This window comes from Vigna umbellata, chromosome 1 (genome assembly GCF_029865625.1).
Source record: "Vigna umbellata cultivar VRB3 chromosome 1, Vumbellata_1.0, whole genome shotgun sequence".
In the NCBI taxonomy this organism is placed as follows: domain Eukaryota; kingdom Viridiplantae; phylum Streptophyta; class Magnoliopsida; order Fabales; family Fabaceae; genus Vigna; species Vigna umbellata.
The window spans coordinates 45,981,060-46,001,058 of NC_142165.1; the positions used below are offsets into that span (position 1 = coordinate 45,981,060).

General features: G+C 33.7%; 3 protein-coding genes across 4 annotated transcripts; all 3 read right to left on the bottom strand.

Annotated features, from left to right (window-relative positions):
- Positions 1-112: 112 nt before the first annotated feature.
- Positions 113-3,796, bottom strand: LOC124826291 (violaxanthin de-epoxidase-like protein). Of its 2 annotated transcripts, none has more exons than XM_047299085.2 (2): positions 3,486-3,796; positions 113-1,548 (listed from the first exon to the last, which is right to left on the bottom strand). In XM_047299085.2, exons 1-2 carry the CDS (start codon positions 3,780-3,782, stop codon positions 247-249), a joined length of 1,599 nt encoding a protein of 532 aa, XP_047155041.1. In that variant the 5' UTR covers positions 3,783-3,796; the 3' UTR covers positions 113-246. The 2 variants fall into 2 exon arrangements, with proteins under 2 accessions (XP_047155041.1, XP_087959495.1); XM_088103369.1 differs by lacking the exon at positions 3,486-3,796 and adding an exon at positions 2,663-3,254.
- Positions 3,797-6,168: 2,372 nt separating this feature from the next.
- On the bottom strand, positions 6,169-9,480 carry MGP1 (MALE GAMETOPHYTE DEFECTIVE 1). The gene is made up of 7 exons (XM_047299086.2): positions 9,319-9,480; positions 8,619-8,712; positions 8,218-8,362; positions 7,969-8,079; positions 7,441-7,587; positions 6,775-6,897; positions 6,169-6,431 (listed from the first exon to the last, which is right to left on the bottom strand). Exons 1-7 carry the CDS (start codon positions 9,355-9,357, stop codon positions 6,365-6,367), a joined length of 726 nt encoding a protein of 241 aa, XP_047155042.1. The 5' UTR covers positions 9,358-9,480; the 3' UTR covers positions 6,169-6,364.
- A 4,897-nt stretch (positions 9,481-14,377) lies between these two features.
- On the bottom strand, positions 14,378-19,756 carry CPISCA (chloroplast-localized ISCA-like protein). Its single transcript, XM_047299088.2, has 3 exons — positions 19,524-19,756; positions 15,774-15,992; positions 14,378-14,636 (listed from the first exon to the last, which is right to left on the bottom strand). Exons 1-3 carry the CDS (start codon positions 19,672-19,674, stop codon positions 14,494-14,496), a joined length of 513 nt encoding a protein of 170 aa, XP_047155044.1. The 5' UTR covers positions 19,675-19,756; the 3' UTR covers positions 14,378-14,493.
- Between the last annotated feature and the right edge of the window lie 243 nt (positions 19,757-19,999).

Below are 19,999 nucleotides of genomic sequence, written 5' to 3' on the forward strand. Positions count from 1 at the left end.
TTTCAGATAGGTTTGAATTAACCCACTAACCTCTGGCCTTTTATTCTTTTGCTTTTTAACGTTTTTCCAGATATTATTTTCAAATATACATATTCTGTAACTCAACATGATAGAACCTTAAGAAATTTATACATTGATATAGACAAGCGACAGAACCAATCGACTTCCTTTGAATATAGGATCTGGAGATATGCAAAACATAACTGGATTGAGAAGATTAGCATTCCTATTGATTTGGCACAACAATCAAACAGACAATTGCTTTGGATCTTCAATTTGGACTACAGTGTGTAAACTAGAACCCTCTGGAATTCCCAGGGGAGGATCTATGCATGAACAATTATCAACATTATATAGCTCCCACTCTTTAATTTCACACTTGTCTAGTGCAGCAACAATATTTGTCCTCTCTCTGTTGTCAGTTGGAAATGCTCCATCTGGACTAACAAGTACTGCTCCAGTATAAGACTGCCCTGCAACTCTAGCAGCCCCATGATAATGGAACAATCCCCAACTAAGATTTTCAGCTACATCCACAATTGTCCAAAACTCATTTGAAGCAACTCCGTTGTCTAATACACTGAAATAGAATGTGCCAGGTACCTTGCCCCTTCTCACCCTATATTTTCTCCTCCTCCAGACCATTTGACCTTCCAATGTTTTTACCTGGAATACTGGTTCACACCAGAACGACCCTTTTTCCTTTCCCCTATAGAATAGTTGATATTGGCATGGAAATTGATCATATGCTGGATTCTGCCCTGCTACCACACGCCAGCTCCATTGCAAACTCCCCAACCATCCCACAAACAGATCTTCTGCCATTTCATAACTTAAGTTCTGCCCCCGAAACTTCACCATTGGAGGCACACATGGTTTTTCAGGGATTTCTGCTTCCAACCCAAGACAGTTATTTTTCTGTAATACACATTGCGAAAAGGATTCTAGATTTGCACTTTCATTTGAAGCAATACACCGGTAGTTACATACTTGATCAACAGGGCTACACTGATTCATGCATTGAAGAGCTTTTCTACAATTGGGATCCAACAAGCAATTAAGTACCTGGCGACCACAGTTCCTCAACATACAGTTTAGGGTAGAAAAACCTTTAGCTCTCAAATTATTCAATACTGGAACGGGTCTTATATATGCATTGATTATTACCAGCAAACAGAACCTTATATCATCAGAATTATGTCGATCCCATGCTTCAGAAACCGTCTGCACTACTTCATAAGATTCTTTAGCTTTATCAGATTGAGAAGTTCCAAAAATATTACCTCTCACTCCACTGGGAACATCATAGCCTCCTAATCTGTTCTTCAAATCCGATGAAGAGTCAAGGCATATTACATTTTCAATAGTTTTGCTGTTGTTATTAATCCACTCAACAGATTCCTGTTTTGTAACAGCAATAATCACCAATATATCCGCATCCCGTAATTCTTTCTGAAGTCTCGTGGACATTTCTCCGCCAGATACAATACATTCATCAGTAAATACAAGAAGCTCATACCCTTCATCAACCCATTTCAGTCTCTTTGCCTGATAAAAGGGAATATTAATGGTACTGGACCCAACCAAAAAAATAACCACACTATATTCATAGCAGAATATTGTGACAAAGAAACGTACCACACGTATAATTAGAAACATCACTCCAAAATATAAAAGAATAACATAACATAAGAATAACATCACAAAAACTACACATAATTCCTACCCTTTCCCCTCCTCTACAAATATTGAACCCTTAGATATTATTTTAATTTTTTTATTTCTACAAGTTTAAACAATAAGAACAAAAAGGGATTAAATATGATAAATATGTTATATATCCTTCTTTTAGTGTACACAATTTTTTTCAATATTACTTTTAAGTATAATTATTTTCCTTATATACAAGTTATATAACTATTAACTCTTGCAAGCTCTCCTTTTATTTGTCGATATATCTTAATGCATGCGTTTTCACTCGTATACGTACACGAATTAAAATATGCAGTACAACTAAAAGTTTCGCATACAAGATTAAAAAGTAATATTTGCATAACTATAAAAACTAAAAAGGAAATTAAAAACAAAAGAGAAAAAGTAACCTAACATTTTTCAATATAGGATGTTGTATTGCAGGTACAATAAATAATGAATAAAGTCTTATTCTTTCTGTGAAAAAAAAAATATTTTAAAGTCTTGAAAATTCAGAACCTCAGAGGATACAGAATTACTAACAATAAATTCCTGTTTTAGTTTAGAATCTCTAGGATCTTCCGTTTTTTTAAGTTTTAATTGGGTTTTTATTTTTATAAAATTGAATTAAATAGATCTTTTCGTTAAGTATTGTGTCACGGGCATTTGGACAGTGTTGTTTTAACAGAAGTATCATTAGAAACAAACGTGGATGAATTATATTATTTTAAATTAAAAAATTAATTTAAAAACTTCAATCAGGGCAAAGTTGGCAATAGATTTGGGGGAAACGTGCAGAAATGAACGCAGAATCTAAGCTTAGTTAAAAATAGATTTGGGGGAAACGTGGTTACGGTAGTGGTGCCTCCTATCTGATAATTCTTTTGAGGAGAGAAAATTGTTCGAAAGAGAAGACACAAAAACCTTGAGAATATAGCATGGTCTGTGCCACGGGTGAGTTAACCAGGACCTGCAGTAGCTGGGAGCGATTCAGTTTCTCCAGATCCACGAATACTGCTGAGTTTTGGCGGAAGGAAGGCGAGGAAGAAGATGAATGGGAGGGCATCGACTGTAGCAAGCGGATCTGCGCCTGAAGAAACCTCACGTACCTGTACGCTTCCTCCAGGAGCGTGCCTTGGTCCATTTTCTTGTCCCACGACATCAGTTTCTGCAGGCACCGGGTTTTCTCGCTCATCTTCTGTCTGCGTTGTCGAGCCAGGTTGCTCTGCGGGATCACCGGGGACTCCAAACGCTGCCGTTTCTGCTGGGGCTGCTCCGGGGAGCGGAGCTGCGGGAGGCGGAGAAAGGGGGGTGGGATGGTATTGGGGGAAGAATTTGAAAGGTTGAGAGGGTTCGGTTTTAGGGACAAGGATTTTTGAAGGCTCTGCGGTTTGCGGAATTAGGGTTGGGTCGTCGGTCCGCGAAAAAGGGAAGGGTTGAGAGAGGAGTGGCTGTAGAATGTGCCGGATAACATGGGGTCCAAGGAGGAGCCGGCGGAATACATTATCATAACTTCCAGAGAGAACGGGGTTCTGTGATTGAATTGCCAACTTTGCTCTAATTGAATTTTCCCTATTTTAATTTAATTTTTTAATTCAAAATTTAAAATAACAGAATTTATCCACGTTTTTTAATGACACGCGTGTTAAAAATAACAGTGTTAAAAAAAAAGGGTTCTGAGATTCTGGACAGCGACTGGACAGCGACATGTTGAAACATTAAACCAATTATTAATAAAAAAACACTTCTGAACAACTAAAGCTCAATGAAAGAGGAGAGAGAAGGTACGTAACAGTGTGAAGCATGACTTCTTCCCAGGATGCGGGCTTAAGAGGACTGGCAGCTCCGTGACCAGCGACAGCTACCATCCTCACCGGCGGCGCGGATGACTTCTCCGCCGTGACGGCGGAGAATACGGTTGTGCGTGGGCGAAAGCGAGGGTGAGTGTGAGTACGTGGCAGTGATGGGAAAGAAAGAAAGGAATGGGTATGAAGGTGAAAAGGAAAAGTGAAAGCATTAACAGATAATGCATTCTGAAGAAACTTAAAACTGAATTTTTCAACATATTTTAGTTGCAAATTCAGAGACATTTGGGATTTTCTCTCTGTCTTGCAAATAACACACTGAAAATCATCATTTGATATTCTTCTTTATAAATATTTTCTTTTTTCTTTTAAATTATGAACTTACAATAAAGCCCTCGAGCCCATAGTCCTCACTCATTCATTCTCCTCTCACATTGGCCTCAATGAATTACAGAACTACAGTGAACTGTAGTAAAAAGTAAATGGATAAATAGGAAAATGTATAAAACAATTTTAATCACTGAAGTTAATACTGAAAATTATAAGTAATTTATTTGTGAGTGAAAACTCCATGAGACAAAAAATTAGGGTCTTAACCAAAAATTTCTGATTAAATGTCTTAAAACATGACATTTTGACTGATCTCCATAATGTTATTGTACAACACCTACCATGATACTAATTAACACGATCTTTATCAAATTCGTATTTAGAATGTTTTAAAAAATCAAATTAAAATCTGTGTTTACCATTTTTGAAATGAAACAATACAAAAGTATACAAGTTTAACCGTGATTTTATGTTATATTCTAAGTGTGACGTATTGTAAATTGTAACCAATTTTAGATTTAGGCTTAAATATTAATTTTGTTTGTGTTTTTATTGAGTTTATGTAATGTGATTTTTTTAAATAAAAAATTGGGGATAAATACTAATTTAGGGTTTGAAGGGTATGAAATGAATTGTGAATGGTTGTTATTGTGGCTTGAGAAAAGAGATTATGCAAATTCCTTTTCCTAATGTGTGCATTGCTCATAAAGGTATGTCTCATTGTTAATTTTCTTTTTCTTGTTCTAATAGTTGGGGACAACAAAGTTATAGTTCCTTTTATGGTTGTGGTTCAAGGAGAATGAACTTAACCCTCGTTTACAATTGTGAATAGTTTGTAATTCTGAGAATGAAAAAAACTTCAAAGAATATTAGTAAATAATTTTGGAGTTTGTCTTATTTACAAGGTTAGAGTCATTATAATATTTTTTAATAAAATTATTTGTTGGTAATTAATATTGAGTTTGTTATTTTTGTGTTGGATAAGGGAGTGGTTCCACTAATGTGGTGTGGAGTAACTATTTCAAATAGTGTTTAAAAGAAAATATTGATGAAATATTTATTATCGCAAGACAAAATGAGGAAGATATATGATCTAGATAATTCATGAAGGTTTATGAAAATAATAATCTAATAATTAGAAGTGATTTCTATTATTGGTGTAATGATCATAGTGATGGTGACACTAATGTTGAAAAATTAATGTGTTTTGGTTTAGTGTGTTGCTAAGATGACTCAATTGTAAGTTATGTGATACTAAGATTGTATTATTCTATTGTTTAATGTTAAGAAATGAATCAATGAATGAAGTTATGAATGTTGATATTTAGTTCAAATAAATCATAATTTTCATTATATTTTGTTCAACTAAGTCCCAACTTTCGTAAAATCTTGTCACTATAATCCTTCGTAGTAATGTTGTTTATGTAGTTAACAATACAAATATGTAATGACTAACATGTGAATTGATGCCTAATAACAATACATATATGTTTTTGAAATGTATAATAAAATTAATATTTGGCCAAAATAATACAAAGTACTTAATGTATTTGACCACCAATTACAAAAATAATTATAGTTTTCCAAACAAGCCAATAATTTTGTTCATCAGATTCCACAAAATAAATGCTGACAATGTACATTACAAAAGTTCAGCAAATAGCCCAAAATAAAATTGAATAGACATTAAATTCCTCTCCTAAATTGAAATTTCTACCTCCTAACTGTTGTGGTTGATGGCCTTGACTATTCAGTTCATTGTTGTGGTGTTTGGATTGGTTGTGAAGACTGTTGACTTAGTTGAGGTGGTGGCTTAGTTGGTTGAGGACTGTTGACTTGGTTGCAGTGGTGCCTTAGTTGGCTGTTGAGGGAGTACCAGATAATTACTTTTGTTATGGCTAAAATGAGGATATGTGCTATATTTTTTAAGGTGGTCACCTTTTCTCAGTTGGGTGTGTCATTCTTCTTTAACGTCGAGGAAGAAAGTTCCATCCCACAGAAGCTGGCGATTTATTGGAAAGATGATGGTCATATATGTTTCTTCACATGTGGATAGTCTGAACCAATGATGACTGTGATGAGCCATTTCCTACAAGTGCAGTCCTGAGTGTCTATGTTGAATGTACTCACTTTAGTTCAAAGGTGAATCTGTAAACTGGCATGTTCTGTCCAAAAAAATCATGCCACAGAATCTTACAATTGATACCGTAAACTTCATTTTAAATGTTGCAAGATTGCTTGACTTGGTCGCGGAATTTCAATTAATGAAATCGATGGAATCGAAATTGGGAACGAGCATAATATCAATAGGAATAAAAACTCAAGAAACATGACAAGAAAATTCAAGAAAAAAATTGATCGCCTCAACTTTCAGTTTAACAAGGAATTTAAATACAATGACCTTGAAGAAACTCAATCTTCAAACTGGCATCAACGTTACACTTCAAAACCAGTGGTGTCTACTTATTGAAGAAACACAGCTTCATCATTATCCAAATGCAATAATTTCTAATGTATGCAAACATCTTTAAGACATTTTAAAGGAAGTTTCTGATGTCCAAAGTTTTCACATCAACTGATTCAGGTTCATCCTTGAATTCCTCCCTGAAATGGAAAACAGACAGCAAAATAAATCATAAGGTCTAGAACTTCTATCATCCTACTGCACCTAATGATACGAGTAAAAAAGCATTTCTAACAGTAAAGGAGAAAACAGAAGCCAAATTTCCATCGCATCAATTATTTTCATCTTAAATTCAAAGTTAAAAAGCCATAATACACCTGCAAAACTAGGAAAGCCCAAGCATCATCATTCCATCTGGACTTGGGCGTTAAAATTAAGCAGAAAATATGTACTTATTAATGGTGTTCCTTGTCCAAAAGAATTAAAGAGAATTGGGAAGAAGGGGGAAAATATAAGGACAATAAATGAAGTCATCATAAATACCTTTTCTTTTGAGTTTCCATTGCCTCAAGAGCATCCTTCTTCAGCTCCTCCAGCTGTGCTTTGGCTAATTTAATTTCAAGCTCATCTTCATACTTTGGTAGATCTTCCCTTCGAAATCCAAGTCTAAGGTGGCACCACCAAAGGAGGAACAGAAAAGAAAGAGAAAGTAATTACAGCCCATCAATTTATTGTACTCAACTGAAGGGAATAAAAAGCCGAAGAATCCTCACTAGCAAATGAGGATTAAAACAACGAAATGGAATACTCAGCCAATAAAAGTAGGTCAATACACAACCGACAAAGAATGGACTGTACATTTCCCTACAAGTAAACAATGCGACGCAAGTTCCAATGTCTACGAAAAGGAACAAAACCTGTAAAACTTTGAAAATTGAATGTGTTAACTGGAATCTTGCTTCTACTTAGTAAAATTTCCTCCTCTACATCTTATTACAAAACTCCTTGTACCCTCTGCCATCTAATGTAATGAGAACTTTCACATAATGAGGGTGCATATGCCCACTCAACAATATCAAAATAAAAATATTTATAAAATCATTAACAATTCCATGAATTGTAAGTGAAAAAAATAAACGCAGATGAAAATTTCAAAGCATAGTATTATCCAACCTAACATCAAAAAGATATCCAGCGTCATGAACTTACTTCTTATTAATCTTATCAAACTCTGCCAATAGAAGATCCATTCCTTTCTTATCATTTCTCAGTAAAGGTTTCTTTAGCTCCTTTTCAACTTTGTCCAGTGCATCTATCATCTGAGCTTCTGCACCAAGATCATCTGTAAGACCTCTCCTGTAAGAAATTTGAACACGTAAATATGAGCTTATGTAACAAGAACCTAACGCATCTTGAAGCAAGTGATGCTCGTGCCATATGTTGGCTTTTATTTCAATTATATAATAAGGTAAACCCGAATGATAATGTAGGCTTGTCATAATTTGCAGAAGAAAAAAACAAAGCCAACAGGCAATTTTTAGAACCAGAGGCTGAAAACAAATAACAATATTTTTTCATAATGAATTCAAGAAGGCACATGGGATTCAAAGAACCGTTTTACATACAAAAAAAATAACGAGAACCTTGTATGAATGAAAAAGCTGAATGGCACACAATACATACAATAATCACATCTACGTAAAAATTGAAGGGAGCAGAATAGATATCACCACACACTTGATTCTTATCTCCTTCAAAGTCAAAAGATAGGTCCGAGCATCTGGAATATCCTGTGTTTCCATTTCAATGGTGGCTCGGATATCTTGGGACTCTGACAACAAGCTTGCCCTGTAGAATGCACAATAGATTGTAGGATAACATAATCAAAACGGTTAAATAGACTGCTTCAGAGATTACAAGTTACAACCAAAAAAGTATTGAGCAGAATAGTATGACAAAAACAACAAAGGAAAGGCAGAAACTCACTTCTCTCTAACTGTTTTCATGACCTTTGCATAGTGAGCAACAGCAGCTGGATCTTCCGGATCAATGGTAATCTTCTCATTCTTTAATATTCCAATGGCGGTCTCAAATTTCTTCTTCACTTCCACAAAAATGTTCTTCAGCATTTCTGTTTCCATTCAATCAAACAGTATATTACTAAAAGGCAACATCTATAATCTATAATTATACAAGAAGGGGATACATTATCTTGGTATACACGTACACATTTTGTATGTCATATTTTATCTCTCACAATCTTATTTATACTTTCTAAATCACTCATCCTCCTACGGGACAACACAATCACAACTATTTATTATGTAATTCCTATCACTTTTTATTTTTATTATGTAAAAAATAAACAACTGCACAAGAGAACTCACGGTCTCCCTTCAGGGCAGGAGGATCAGACGCTTTAGCATAGTGGCGAACTGGAAAAGCATAGTCCTTTTGCAAAAGCATTTGACTGCCATAGATCTGTAAGAAACGGCGCAAAATGAGAAAATTGCAAAAAATAGTAGATAAACCACAAACATGATCCCTTTTAAATTAATAAACAAAATTAATGCATATTAATCATCCAGGAAACACCAGTTTCATATAATTCATTTCACCCCACAATTCTGAAACTCAATGAGATAAATCACCAGCACAGTCACTTTTACATTAACCAACAAAATTTAGGCGTATAAACCATCATTCAAACACAAGTACCATACCGTTCATTTCCACACACTATTACGCAACTCAATATGACAAATAAAAAACACTCCCCAATGCATCGACAACTCCTAGGCTGCAAGCAAGTTATTTCCCCCAATCAACAGAATCAGCGACGACAGAAAAACCTAATCGACCAAAAGAAATGGATAAACAGCATGTTAACCCTCGAAACATAGCGTGAATTGTCCCTTTTCACCTAAATTGGATTTAAAATTATGGAGATAGACAATCAGATAGCGCCTGATGTATGGAAAGCAATACAGATCCCGAGATTCAACGAGAAAGTCAGAACCAAGAATGTGAAGAAAATTGGTACGGTAATGCATGGAGAAGGAATTGCAGAGAGAAAATGAGAAATACCAATTTGGATTTGGAAAAGAGACGAGAAGAGAGTGCCATGAGTGAAGAATGTTGTTCGTTCAGCTTTCTGAGAAATGCGTAAGTTAGGTCTTTTCTTCGTTTTTCACTTTGATGCCTCTCTCTCTCTCTAATGAGACCGGTTCAAGCGAATCACACTGACTCTACTAATCTGCTAGGGTACACTACACCCTATGTCGATCCACGATGCAGGGCATCTCATTAATTCTCAGCCGTTGGATACTCTGCCACGTGGAAAATAATCCTATGTCCTTCGCTCTTCTCCTGGTTTACATAAATGGCATATTTTTAATATTTTATAGAATTTTTTTATTTATTTTAAACACTTTTTTATCTTACATTTGTTTTAAAATGACACTTATATATTTTTCAGTGAAAAGATATTAAAAAAACAGTAAAAAAAGCTTAAAAATTTAAGAAAATATTATTATAATATGCTCAGTGCTATTTGTAAGATTAAATTGTGGATGATATAGTTTTATCCTATTATTGTTTATTACCAATGTTTGTTTTTTATGTTATTTATCTGTCTTTAAAATATAGTGATTATAATATTTTAAAATATATGGCTTCATGATTTCCTTCCCGCAATGACTCTCTTTTTTTCTATAGACACCTCACACATAGTGTAATTGTACCATAATGTGTTTAATTTTTTTTTTCTCTCTTTAAAGTGTCTTAAATTTGACATTATATATTGATTTTATATTTGAGTCTAAAGTGTTTTTAATCTAGTTTTACGTCTTGAAATTTTCATCTCGACTTAAAAAAACAAAACAAAGTCTTAAGTTAAAATACAAATATCCCTTCCAAAAGATAAACGTGAAAAATGACGTTTTTGTTAACTTATGTCATGTTAAAATAAATATTTTCCATGCAAAAAATGCCTCACGAAAAAAAGAAGAAGAAAGTTTTGAATCTAATTATATTAAATTAAAAAGATCTTACTTGGAAAATACTTTTTTTAAAAACAAAAGTTTATTCATTCAATTAAGTTAAAATATAATGATTCCTTTCGATAAGAGATCTCTCAATTACTTTAACTTTATTTAGCAAAATTTCATATTTGTTTGAAATTTAACATCAAAAATTTATTAACTATGTTTCACTTGTCGAATGTTATTAAAATTATTTCTCATATTATTTTATAATATAACGAAAATGATGACACTAAAATAAAAATAACGATAAATTGTAATGAGACACGTGACAATCACCCCATATCTCCATTTTTATTTTTATTAACTTTCAAATAAACGTCAATTGAAAAACTAATTTTCAATATAAAAGTTGTTATATAAAAAAATCAACTAATACATTTTGTCGGTCTTGGATTTGTATGTCATTGCCCACATTTTCTTTACAATTTATTTTTAATAATCACTTTTTAAAATTCAAATAATTATTATAACAAAAAATATTTTAATTTGTTTCTTTTAATTATTATTATTTATTTAAATAATTATTTATATAACACAAAAATTATACCAATTATTTATCTATAGAAAGAGGATTAATTTTTTTATGCCACATTTTATCCAATTTTACTTTTCAAGTAACTTTTTTTTTAATTTAGTCATTTTTTAAAATTAAATAAATAAAAATCATATACAAAATAAATAAAAACTATCTATAATTAAATTATAAAAAATATTTATATTTATTTTTATAATTATAATTTTATTAATTTTTATTATCACGAACATATGGCTAAGTTAAACAACATTTGAAGATAACTTTCTCATTTACTGTGACATTTGTCAGAATCATTAAAAACGCATCCAAAAAACTCCTCTGAACGGATGTCAGGTGTCAAGCGACGAGGATCTGAAAATCAGATAGTGGAAGGCAGGTGTCGGCAGATGAGCGGACGTTCGTTTTGACGTGGGAAGCAAAACTGATTTTTCTGAAAATTCACATCACACTCTTTGCATGCAACATTCTTCTCCAAACTCTGAAATTTTCATTTCTCCTTTCTCTCTCTAAAAACTCTCCCTTCTCTCTACCAAATCTCACCCTTTCTCTTCTCTGATCATCATTCAGGCACTGTAAAAACACTTCCGACGTCAAGGGCTTCAGTTTGAACCGATCGGTTTCGAGTTCTGAACTGGTAAGTTTTTCTTCCCCTTTAGTCATTCGTTCTTTGATACATGTAAACCAAGTTCGGGTTGCATGATGTCATCTTGTCTGAGCCATTGTTGGTATTCTGTTGTTTGGTTTAGTTTGAAGAATTGTTGAACGTGAGGGTAGAAGGAATTTTAGTTAGACGAACCTTAATTCTGCCTCTAGGAACGTTCGTTCACGCTCAAAGGTAAGGGAAGCTTATTAATTTAATTTGTATGATTATTTGTATTGCATAAACGTTCGCTGAATTGACTGAATTAATATGATATATATGATGGTTGATATGCTTGGATTGTATGAAGTATAAAAATTTACTATGATATGAATGTATGAAATTATGAAAATATATGTTGAGAAATGAGTTGAATATAAATGATTCTAGTATAAATTTCCCCTATGAAAGTGTACGTTCGTCACTGAACAGTCATTGACCGTTCAGTTTTTGTAGTAAACTTGAGTAGAAGGAGATTCTTTCATTTGGGAAGAATCCTAGTTGAGGACGAGCGTCTGAGTTTTGAAATACTGTGCATGAGCGTTCGGCCAAGCATAGTTGATTCTTGGAGTTTCGGTTAGAAACTTAACCATATATATATATATATATATATATATATATATATATATATATACATATACATATATATATATATATATGTATACATATACATATACATATATATATATACATATACATATTTCGTTTGTTCTTAAACACTACTCCAAATGGCATTTTATTATATTTATCAAACCTTCTAATATAAGTTTAGTAGTGCTCGGTTTTACACCAAGCGCTCGCACTGAGTAGTGTTCGGTCTTACACCAAGCGCTCGTACTGAGTAGTGCTCGGTCTTACACCAAGGGCTCGTTCTAGTTTCTTTTATAATCTATCTTGATGAAAATAGTGTTTGTCCAACTTCAATAGAGTTTTCTCTCTACCGTGCTCGGTCATTGACTGGCATTCGGTTTTCTTGAGGTTAAAGTCAAATGAGTTAAGTATTTATAAGCGTTCGATCTTTTCCTATGAATTCTTCTAAGTATTATTCCTTGGATGTCGTGAAGAGTCTGTATCCATTGGTTTCGGCCTAGAGTATTAACACTTGGTATGATCTTTTCAGTGTTCGGTTTGAGCTCATAAGGGTCAATTCATTTAATTGGCCCACTTTGTAATTAACATTCGTTCCATTCGTTTCTTGCGATATCCATTGCACACGGTTTCTTTCTCAATTTGATAGTACCCTCCCAGCCTTAATCTGTTCTGGAACAGGAGACCCCTCGGTCACGCTCCAAGCGTTCGGTCTCGTTCTGAGTTAAAGTTTAACGTTCGGTATTTGGTACCTTTATGATTTTTTGAACGAATGGTTTAATTAAGATGATTTATAATGAAAGATGAAGAGAATGTGATATGGATTGAAATGTTGTGGATTATGGACGAGCGTTCCGGGGAGGAATGACTCATGAATGAATATTGAGATTTGTAAAGTATGAATGTGGGCATGCTAAGCTGGCGGTTCATCCTGATGTTCTGTGAGTACTCGTCCTCACGTAGAGGAGGGTAGGTCATGTGTGAGAATGGTAGGAGGTCCTAGTCCTTATGGTTAATTTGGACAGATAGGACTAACCTCGGGTGGCAGCTGTTGAGGGTATCCCAGTTACTACATCACCCGGGTGCACGAACGTCGTAGCTACACAAATTTCATACAGTCCGGACAGTCAGTCTAGTATTAGGCTTTGTATGAAACGTATGATGAATTATCTTGTTTGTTTGATTGTGTGAAATGTATGCTTATACATGAATTAAATTACATAAGTTTACCCTGTGTTTCCTGTCTTGTCTTGTACGTTCGTCCTTGTCATTGCAATGATCATCCGTGTGGATGTGAGCAGAAGTAGACGAGCTGCTGGAAGAGACGCTGGAGGAAGAAAACCTAGTTGAGGTTGAAGTTAAGATCGAATAGTAGAACATTAGGTCAGCAATTTAGTTTTATAGTGAGGTGGTCGTTCGATCACCTTCCCCTTTTGATTTGTATGACCGTCCGGTACTTGACTTTTGTAAACTGTTCGGTCAGAAGTGTACCCTTGTATAGTTAAATTTTCTCGTACTGCTTTGTAAGACCGTTCGACTATAACTGTACGTTCTCCTTAGTGTAAGACTGATCTGAATTATTATTGAATGTGATTATTCTATTATATAGTTTTAAACTGTATTGGGATGTTACAACATTGAAAACATATTTTCTAGAAAAAAATTAATTAATTCCTTAAGCAGATGTGATGTCGAGGAATTAGTCTTTGGTTCTAACTCAGATATTCAAAATTCAGAAAAATAAAAACATATTGCCTAACAAGTTTCATAGCCATAATTATATAAATCGAATGGCAATATACTAATCAAATTCTTTCTAACTCAGCATTTGAATGGTTAGAAAGCAGTTCCTTTAGATCATGTTATCAGATTAATTTTTATATTATTAAAACCATTAGGGAGTCCCAAATCCACTAACAAGAATTTACGAATATAATTATTGAACTGATGCATTTGTGATAAATAAAAGATGTTGATTGCTGTAAATAAACCTGTGTAATGACCAACTACGATATCCAAAGGGCGGTTCCTCTGAAAATTGTATTTTATCATAATACCTTCAGATAATTGTGACAAAACATCCCATGTTAAGATACAGATCCAACAAACATGTACCTTACGAAAATTATTAGCTAAGAGATTAATAAATAAGTTTCTAGAAGTCACGATTAGATTATATTGAACAAAATTTGATGAAAATATAGTATTAACATTTTTCAATATTTTTTTTTCTTTCTTAACAAGTATCCTGAAAACTGAAATGTTCCCGAAACTGAAATGTTTTTCATGAGAAACATACTTATTTTTTATGAATCAGCTGCAACAAATGTTTAGTAGTTCTTTTCTGACAATGCACAAATTTATTCGTGTTAGTGATAAAAATCTATGTTTGGTACAGAGTGTTGCTAGAAACAATCACCTTAGTATTGCAACTACTGTCTATAAACATGGTTTTACATTTCGGCGGCAAAGGATTTACCACATCCACAAGTCTGTGTCGCGTTAGGATTCTTGAAAGAGAAGCCTCCCCCAATCAGAGCATCACTGTAATCTAATTGCATGCCAAATATGAAGAGTAGGCTTTTAGGATCACAAACTGCAGAAATAAACAGAGAAGTCAAAATATATCATAAAATGGCTTATGGTTTTAAGGCTTAAACAAAAATTTTAAACATGCAGTGCAGTGATGCAGTCGTTACATTGATCATAGAAATTTAAAATGGATTGAGGATCAAAGAAACAAAAATATACAAGAAAGTCTCCAATACCATAATCACCATATACATGCATCATTTTTGCTCTGTCGTAAGGTGGGAGACAGTTTGCTCACTGTTTTATTCTTTTATTTACCTATTGCAGTATGCTCAGTACTGGAATCAATCCAAATGCAGTCTTAAAAACAACAATAATAATAAAAATAACAGCATCATTTTTAACTGTTGCTCCATGCATAACTTTGACCATCCAAGCTGAAAAAGAATTACAAGAGTTCATGTTGAGCGGATCAAGCTTTCAATTCAACTTAGTTTCGAATTGTTTTGCTTCCCATTGAAACGCCATAGAACTAGTACGGGATTGACTTGCACTTCCTGAATAGTAGAGATAAATATCCACCCAATTTTGGGAAGTGGAAAGAAGAAAAATAGGAAGAAAGAAGAAAAGGTAGAGAGAGAATGTGACACATGTGATAAGTAATGATAGTTGGAAATAGAATCCAAGGACATTGTACAGGAAAAAAAATGTTATATTCTAAATTAGACACTATTATCATTGACTAAGGAAATAAATAATACTCCTTTTAAGTTTCAGAGCATGTCTACTTCGGAGAATCCATCCAATAATAATGTTTTTGCTGTGCCAAGATATTTTACATGATAGAAGGCTAAAATTAGTCAGATATATAAACATAGAAACAAAACCTCCTACCACACAAAAATATAACTAAGATTAACATCAGTACTGCAACGCACTTAGTATCCTCCACATATTTGCAAAGTGCCAACCAGTACGCACTTTGTCTGGGTCATATAGCTTAATTAGGAGAATAATCTTAAACAGAAGTTGCGGTGTTACAGTTTGTAAAGATAAGTGCATTGGCACGTTGACAAATAAACCTGTAGGGAATGTGGCTAAAGCACGTCAAATAGTTAACCCTTCCCCGAGTAAACCACGAGATTAATCCTTCCTTGTGAATTATAAATGTCAATTATAAGAAACAAGATATGAATCATACCAATTTCAAAGCCTTCATACTCGATGATGGAGTCATCTGGCCTTTTATTAGCCCTGTCCTCAAAATCCATTGTGTATGACATACCAGAGCACCCACCTTGCCTGACACCTATTCTTAAACATAAATTTTCATTTCGTTCAGACCTCATCTTACTCAAGTGCTTCAGTGCGTTATCCGTAAGAGAAATTGCAGGGGCCACAGACCCAGAAGCTGGTGCAGCTGAAAGGTACGTGGAAAGAGTGAAAAAAGATTAAATAAGTGCTGAATAAGGTGGAAAAAGCATTTCGCAAAGCACACACTGGTATATAAGAAAATTCAAAGTACACGGTTGCAATATAGTTAATAATATTATGATATTAAAACTGGAGCGAATGTTGATAAGAGACTACTCTAATTTTTATTTTTTTTACTTAGAGTACTAATCTAAATTAATTTATAAGATAGTTCTCCAAATAATTACAGTATTGATAACAACTACACCAATTATTCTCATTACCTTTACACGTTGTAACAATCAAAGTCTTCAAAATAAGAGAATAAAAATATGCTGAAATAAATGAAAAGATTCTAAAGATATCCTCTCATAACTACTATGATACTGAAGATATCTTATTCCTAATAATCCATCATTTACAACACTCCTCCTCAAGTTGATAAATAAATACCAAACTTGCCTACAAAAATCTTATGCTATTTGAAGTCCTGCAAGGACATGGGTTACAATCACAACACCTCTCTTAAAGTTATCTTTGATGAAGTGGCAGTTAATTTTGATATATTTGGTTTTGACATGGTTTCCTAGACTATTGGCAATGCTCATGGCTAACTTGTTATCATGGTATAATTATGTAGGAATGTCAAACTTCGCTTTAAGGTCTTCTACTATGATTTTCATCCAAAGTTCATCACACACACCTTGCTTTTTTTGTTTCTCTTTGGTACCGTACTTTTTTAAAAAATATACAATATCCAAAAGTAGATTTTTTATCAGTAACAAAACATACATAGTTTGCATCAGTATATATCTTTAGGGTTAAAGTCTCTTTCCTAAACCGTAGCTCCTTTTGAGTGTGACTTCAAGAACTGAAATTTTTTTGTCAACTACTTGCATGCGTGTTCCTCTTTGACCATGCATAAACCAGTTTACCGCACTAATTGCATAAACAATATTTGGCATACATATGATAGATGTTTAAGTTTTCCTACCAATCTCTAATATTGGATTTTTTTTCTATAAGAGAACTCTATTCACTTCCAATTTTATAATTTTGTTCAATAGAAATTATCGGGGGGTTCCAAACCCAGCTTAAATGCTTATTTGAGAAGATCAAATACATATTTTATTTGGGAGATGATAATCCCCTGTTTGGAATAAGCAACCTCTATTCCAAAAAAAACTACTTGAGATTTTCCAAACCTGTCACTCATATTGACAGCCAGATTTTTCTTTTAAGTTAATTTCTTTGTTTCATCATCTTATGCAATAATCAAATCATCCACATAAACCAATGATATAGTGAATTTACTTGTAGTTGAGTGCTTTATGAATAAAGTATAATCTCCCTGACTTTACTTGTATCTGAAAGAAAACATTGTTTTCATAAATCTCCCAATCAATGTTCTTGGAGATTGCTTAAGATCATATAAGCCCTTCATTAGGAGACACGTTTTATTCCTTCCACAATGAGTTTCAAATCCTTAAGGAATCTACACGTACACTTCTTCTAAATCTCCATGAAGAAAGACATTCTTCACATCTAATTGGTGCAAGTCCCTAACAAAATGTTAGAGCAAGAACTAATCAAACTGTCTTTATCTTTGCTATTGAAGCAAATGTCTCTTCATAATCAATTCTACAAGTTTGAGTGTATCCCTTTGCAACCAATCAGCCTTTATACTTTCCTATTGTCCTATTTGTCTTGTATTTTACTGTAAATATTTTTTTGCACCCTACAACCCTTTCGTCTCAGATTGAGAAATATGATATTCAACATTTTGTTGTGCACGAGGAGGAACCACAAACAGGGAGATATTTCGCAAATGGGTCATGTCATGAGTTAATCATAAAAGAGAAATTTGACATTACTCTTAACCCAAAATCTGACGGCAAAAGGTTTGCGAGTCTCTCTTATAAATTGCTCATCTTGTCCAATTTTATCCAATGTGTGACTCCAACTCTCACTTGACTCCAACAATCTCTTCCTAAGTGTGTTTCTTCTACATTGGTATATGTTTACCCTCCATCGAAAGCACACAACTACCTTAGCGGTGAGTGGATGCACAAACTCGGGATCCATCAACCACTCCATATTGTACGTCTGAGTCGGACATTGTTAGATATATTATCTTTATTTTATATTTATCTTTTATCTTCTAGTTAGTTTGTTATTATTTCTTATTTGTATTTTGGGCTTAGTCTATATTTCTTCTATTATAAATAAAGGACCTTATGTGTATATTCAACACAAGGGAGATTAATCTTATATATAGTTTTCACTATATTTAACTGAACTACTAGCTTCGGTAGTTAGTTGTTTGTTGTGCACAAAGAAGAACCACAAATGGAGGCATATTCAAGAACTAGGTCATGAGCCAATCATACAAGAAAACTAGTATCAAAGTTAGTTTCATCAAGAGGTCCCAACGACATTGTTAGTGTTCGCAAGATGAGTGGGCTTTGCTAGAGCCAGGTGTGTGTGCTACACACACAGATACTGGTGGAGGCATGTGGCAATGCGTGAAATCTCTGATGACAATGCAATTACCAACATTGTGATTGATGGCATGGAACGCGTCATTTAAATTTTCATATATTAATATAATGCCTAATTGAGATCAACTAAGCATCAGTGAAATACATCATTATAGATTATGTAATGCCAAATCATTAAAAGATTCAGAAATTTTATCATCCCCTCAGCCATCTAAGAAGTCAAGTTCTTCTAATGATGTGCCAATTCATCACATGAAAGTATAATTGATTATACAGAGGCAAACATGACTGATATCATATCGTCCACAAGCCTTTTTGACTATTTACTGATATCCCTTTCATTGCAGTATAAAGCAAACAGATAGAGAAGGAAAAGGTATTAAGGGCACATTTGTAAGAGTTTTATAAAATTTATCTTATGACAAACACTTTTGTAAATATTTATGAGATTCTAAAAAAACAACTTATAAGTTGTCCATAAAGCAGTCAACATAAGCTTAAGATTTTTGGAGAAACTAACTTCAAATTTCCTTCTTATTTTCCTTTCCTAAATGTGTTTATTAAGAAGTTTTTCTAATAAGCCCCAAGTTTTTTACCCAGACAAACCCTAAATGAAAGGGTAAGAAAGTTGACTACTATGTTGAAATCCCATGATAAAGAAGCAAAAATTATAACAGAAGAGTTCCGGCATGCATACATCCACTGGTTAACATTCATCCTTTACCCTGGCCAATACACCTTCCTCGAAATTAGGGTAGGCAGACCCAAATCATGCACACCAATACCAACCATGAATTCAAAGCCAATAAACTCTGGCAAACAATCGAACCTCTTATTAAATGGAGACGAAATCATTCGCAAAAGTCTGAGAACAAAATCTTCAAATTGAAGAAAGTGCGTCCCAATTCCTATAAACTAGAAAGATGTATAATTTTTTTCCAAACCACAAAATTATAATCTAATAATCATATTTGTCATTGATGTTGCTAATTAAGAGAAAATTAACAAACAAGGAAATATAAGGATGCAAGGCGTACCGGGGATTGAAACTGATCGAATGGAGAGTGGTTTACGGCGTTTTAGATTTGGCGATGAAAATTTGACTATGGGTGAAGAATATTGCGGGGAGGAGATAGGAAGACGAACAAATTGAGGAGAGTGCATAGCTGAGATTGCAGAGAAAGCCATTGGAGTTTAGAAAGAGAGAGAGAACTGCACCCACAACACGTGTTGTTTGCCTCAAACTTCAACCATCGTGTTTGTATGTGTGTGACGTGTTTGGTTGGGATTTTCGAATTTGATATTTCTACGTAATTCATATGTTCAGCTCATAGACTAATGTCAGCCGGAAAAATTTCCAAAAAAAAAATAAAAATAAGTTCAGAAATTTTACTTTATTTCATATTTAGTTAGCCTTGAAGTCTTTTGCATTTTTAGTTAATTTTTTATTTATTAAGTGTTGAAATTTTTATAGTTTTTAATTAAGTATTTCCTCATTAACTTTTTTTTTTAA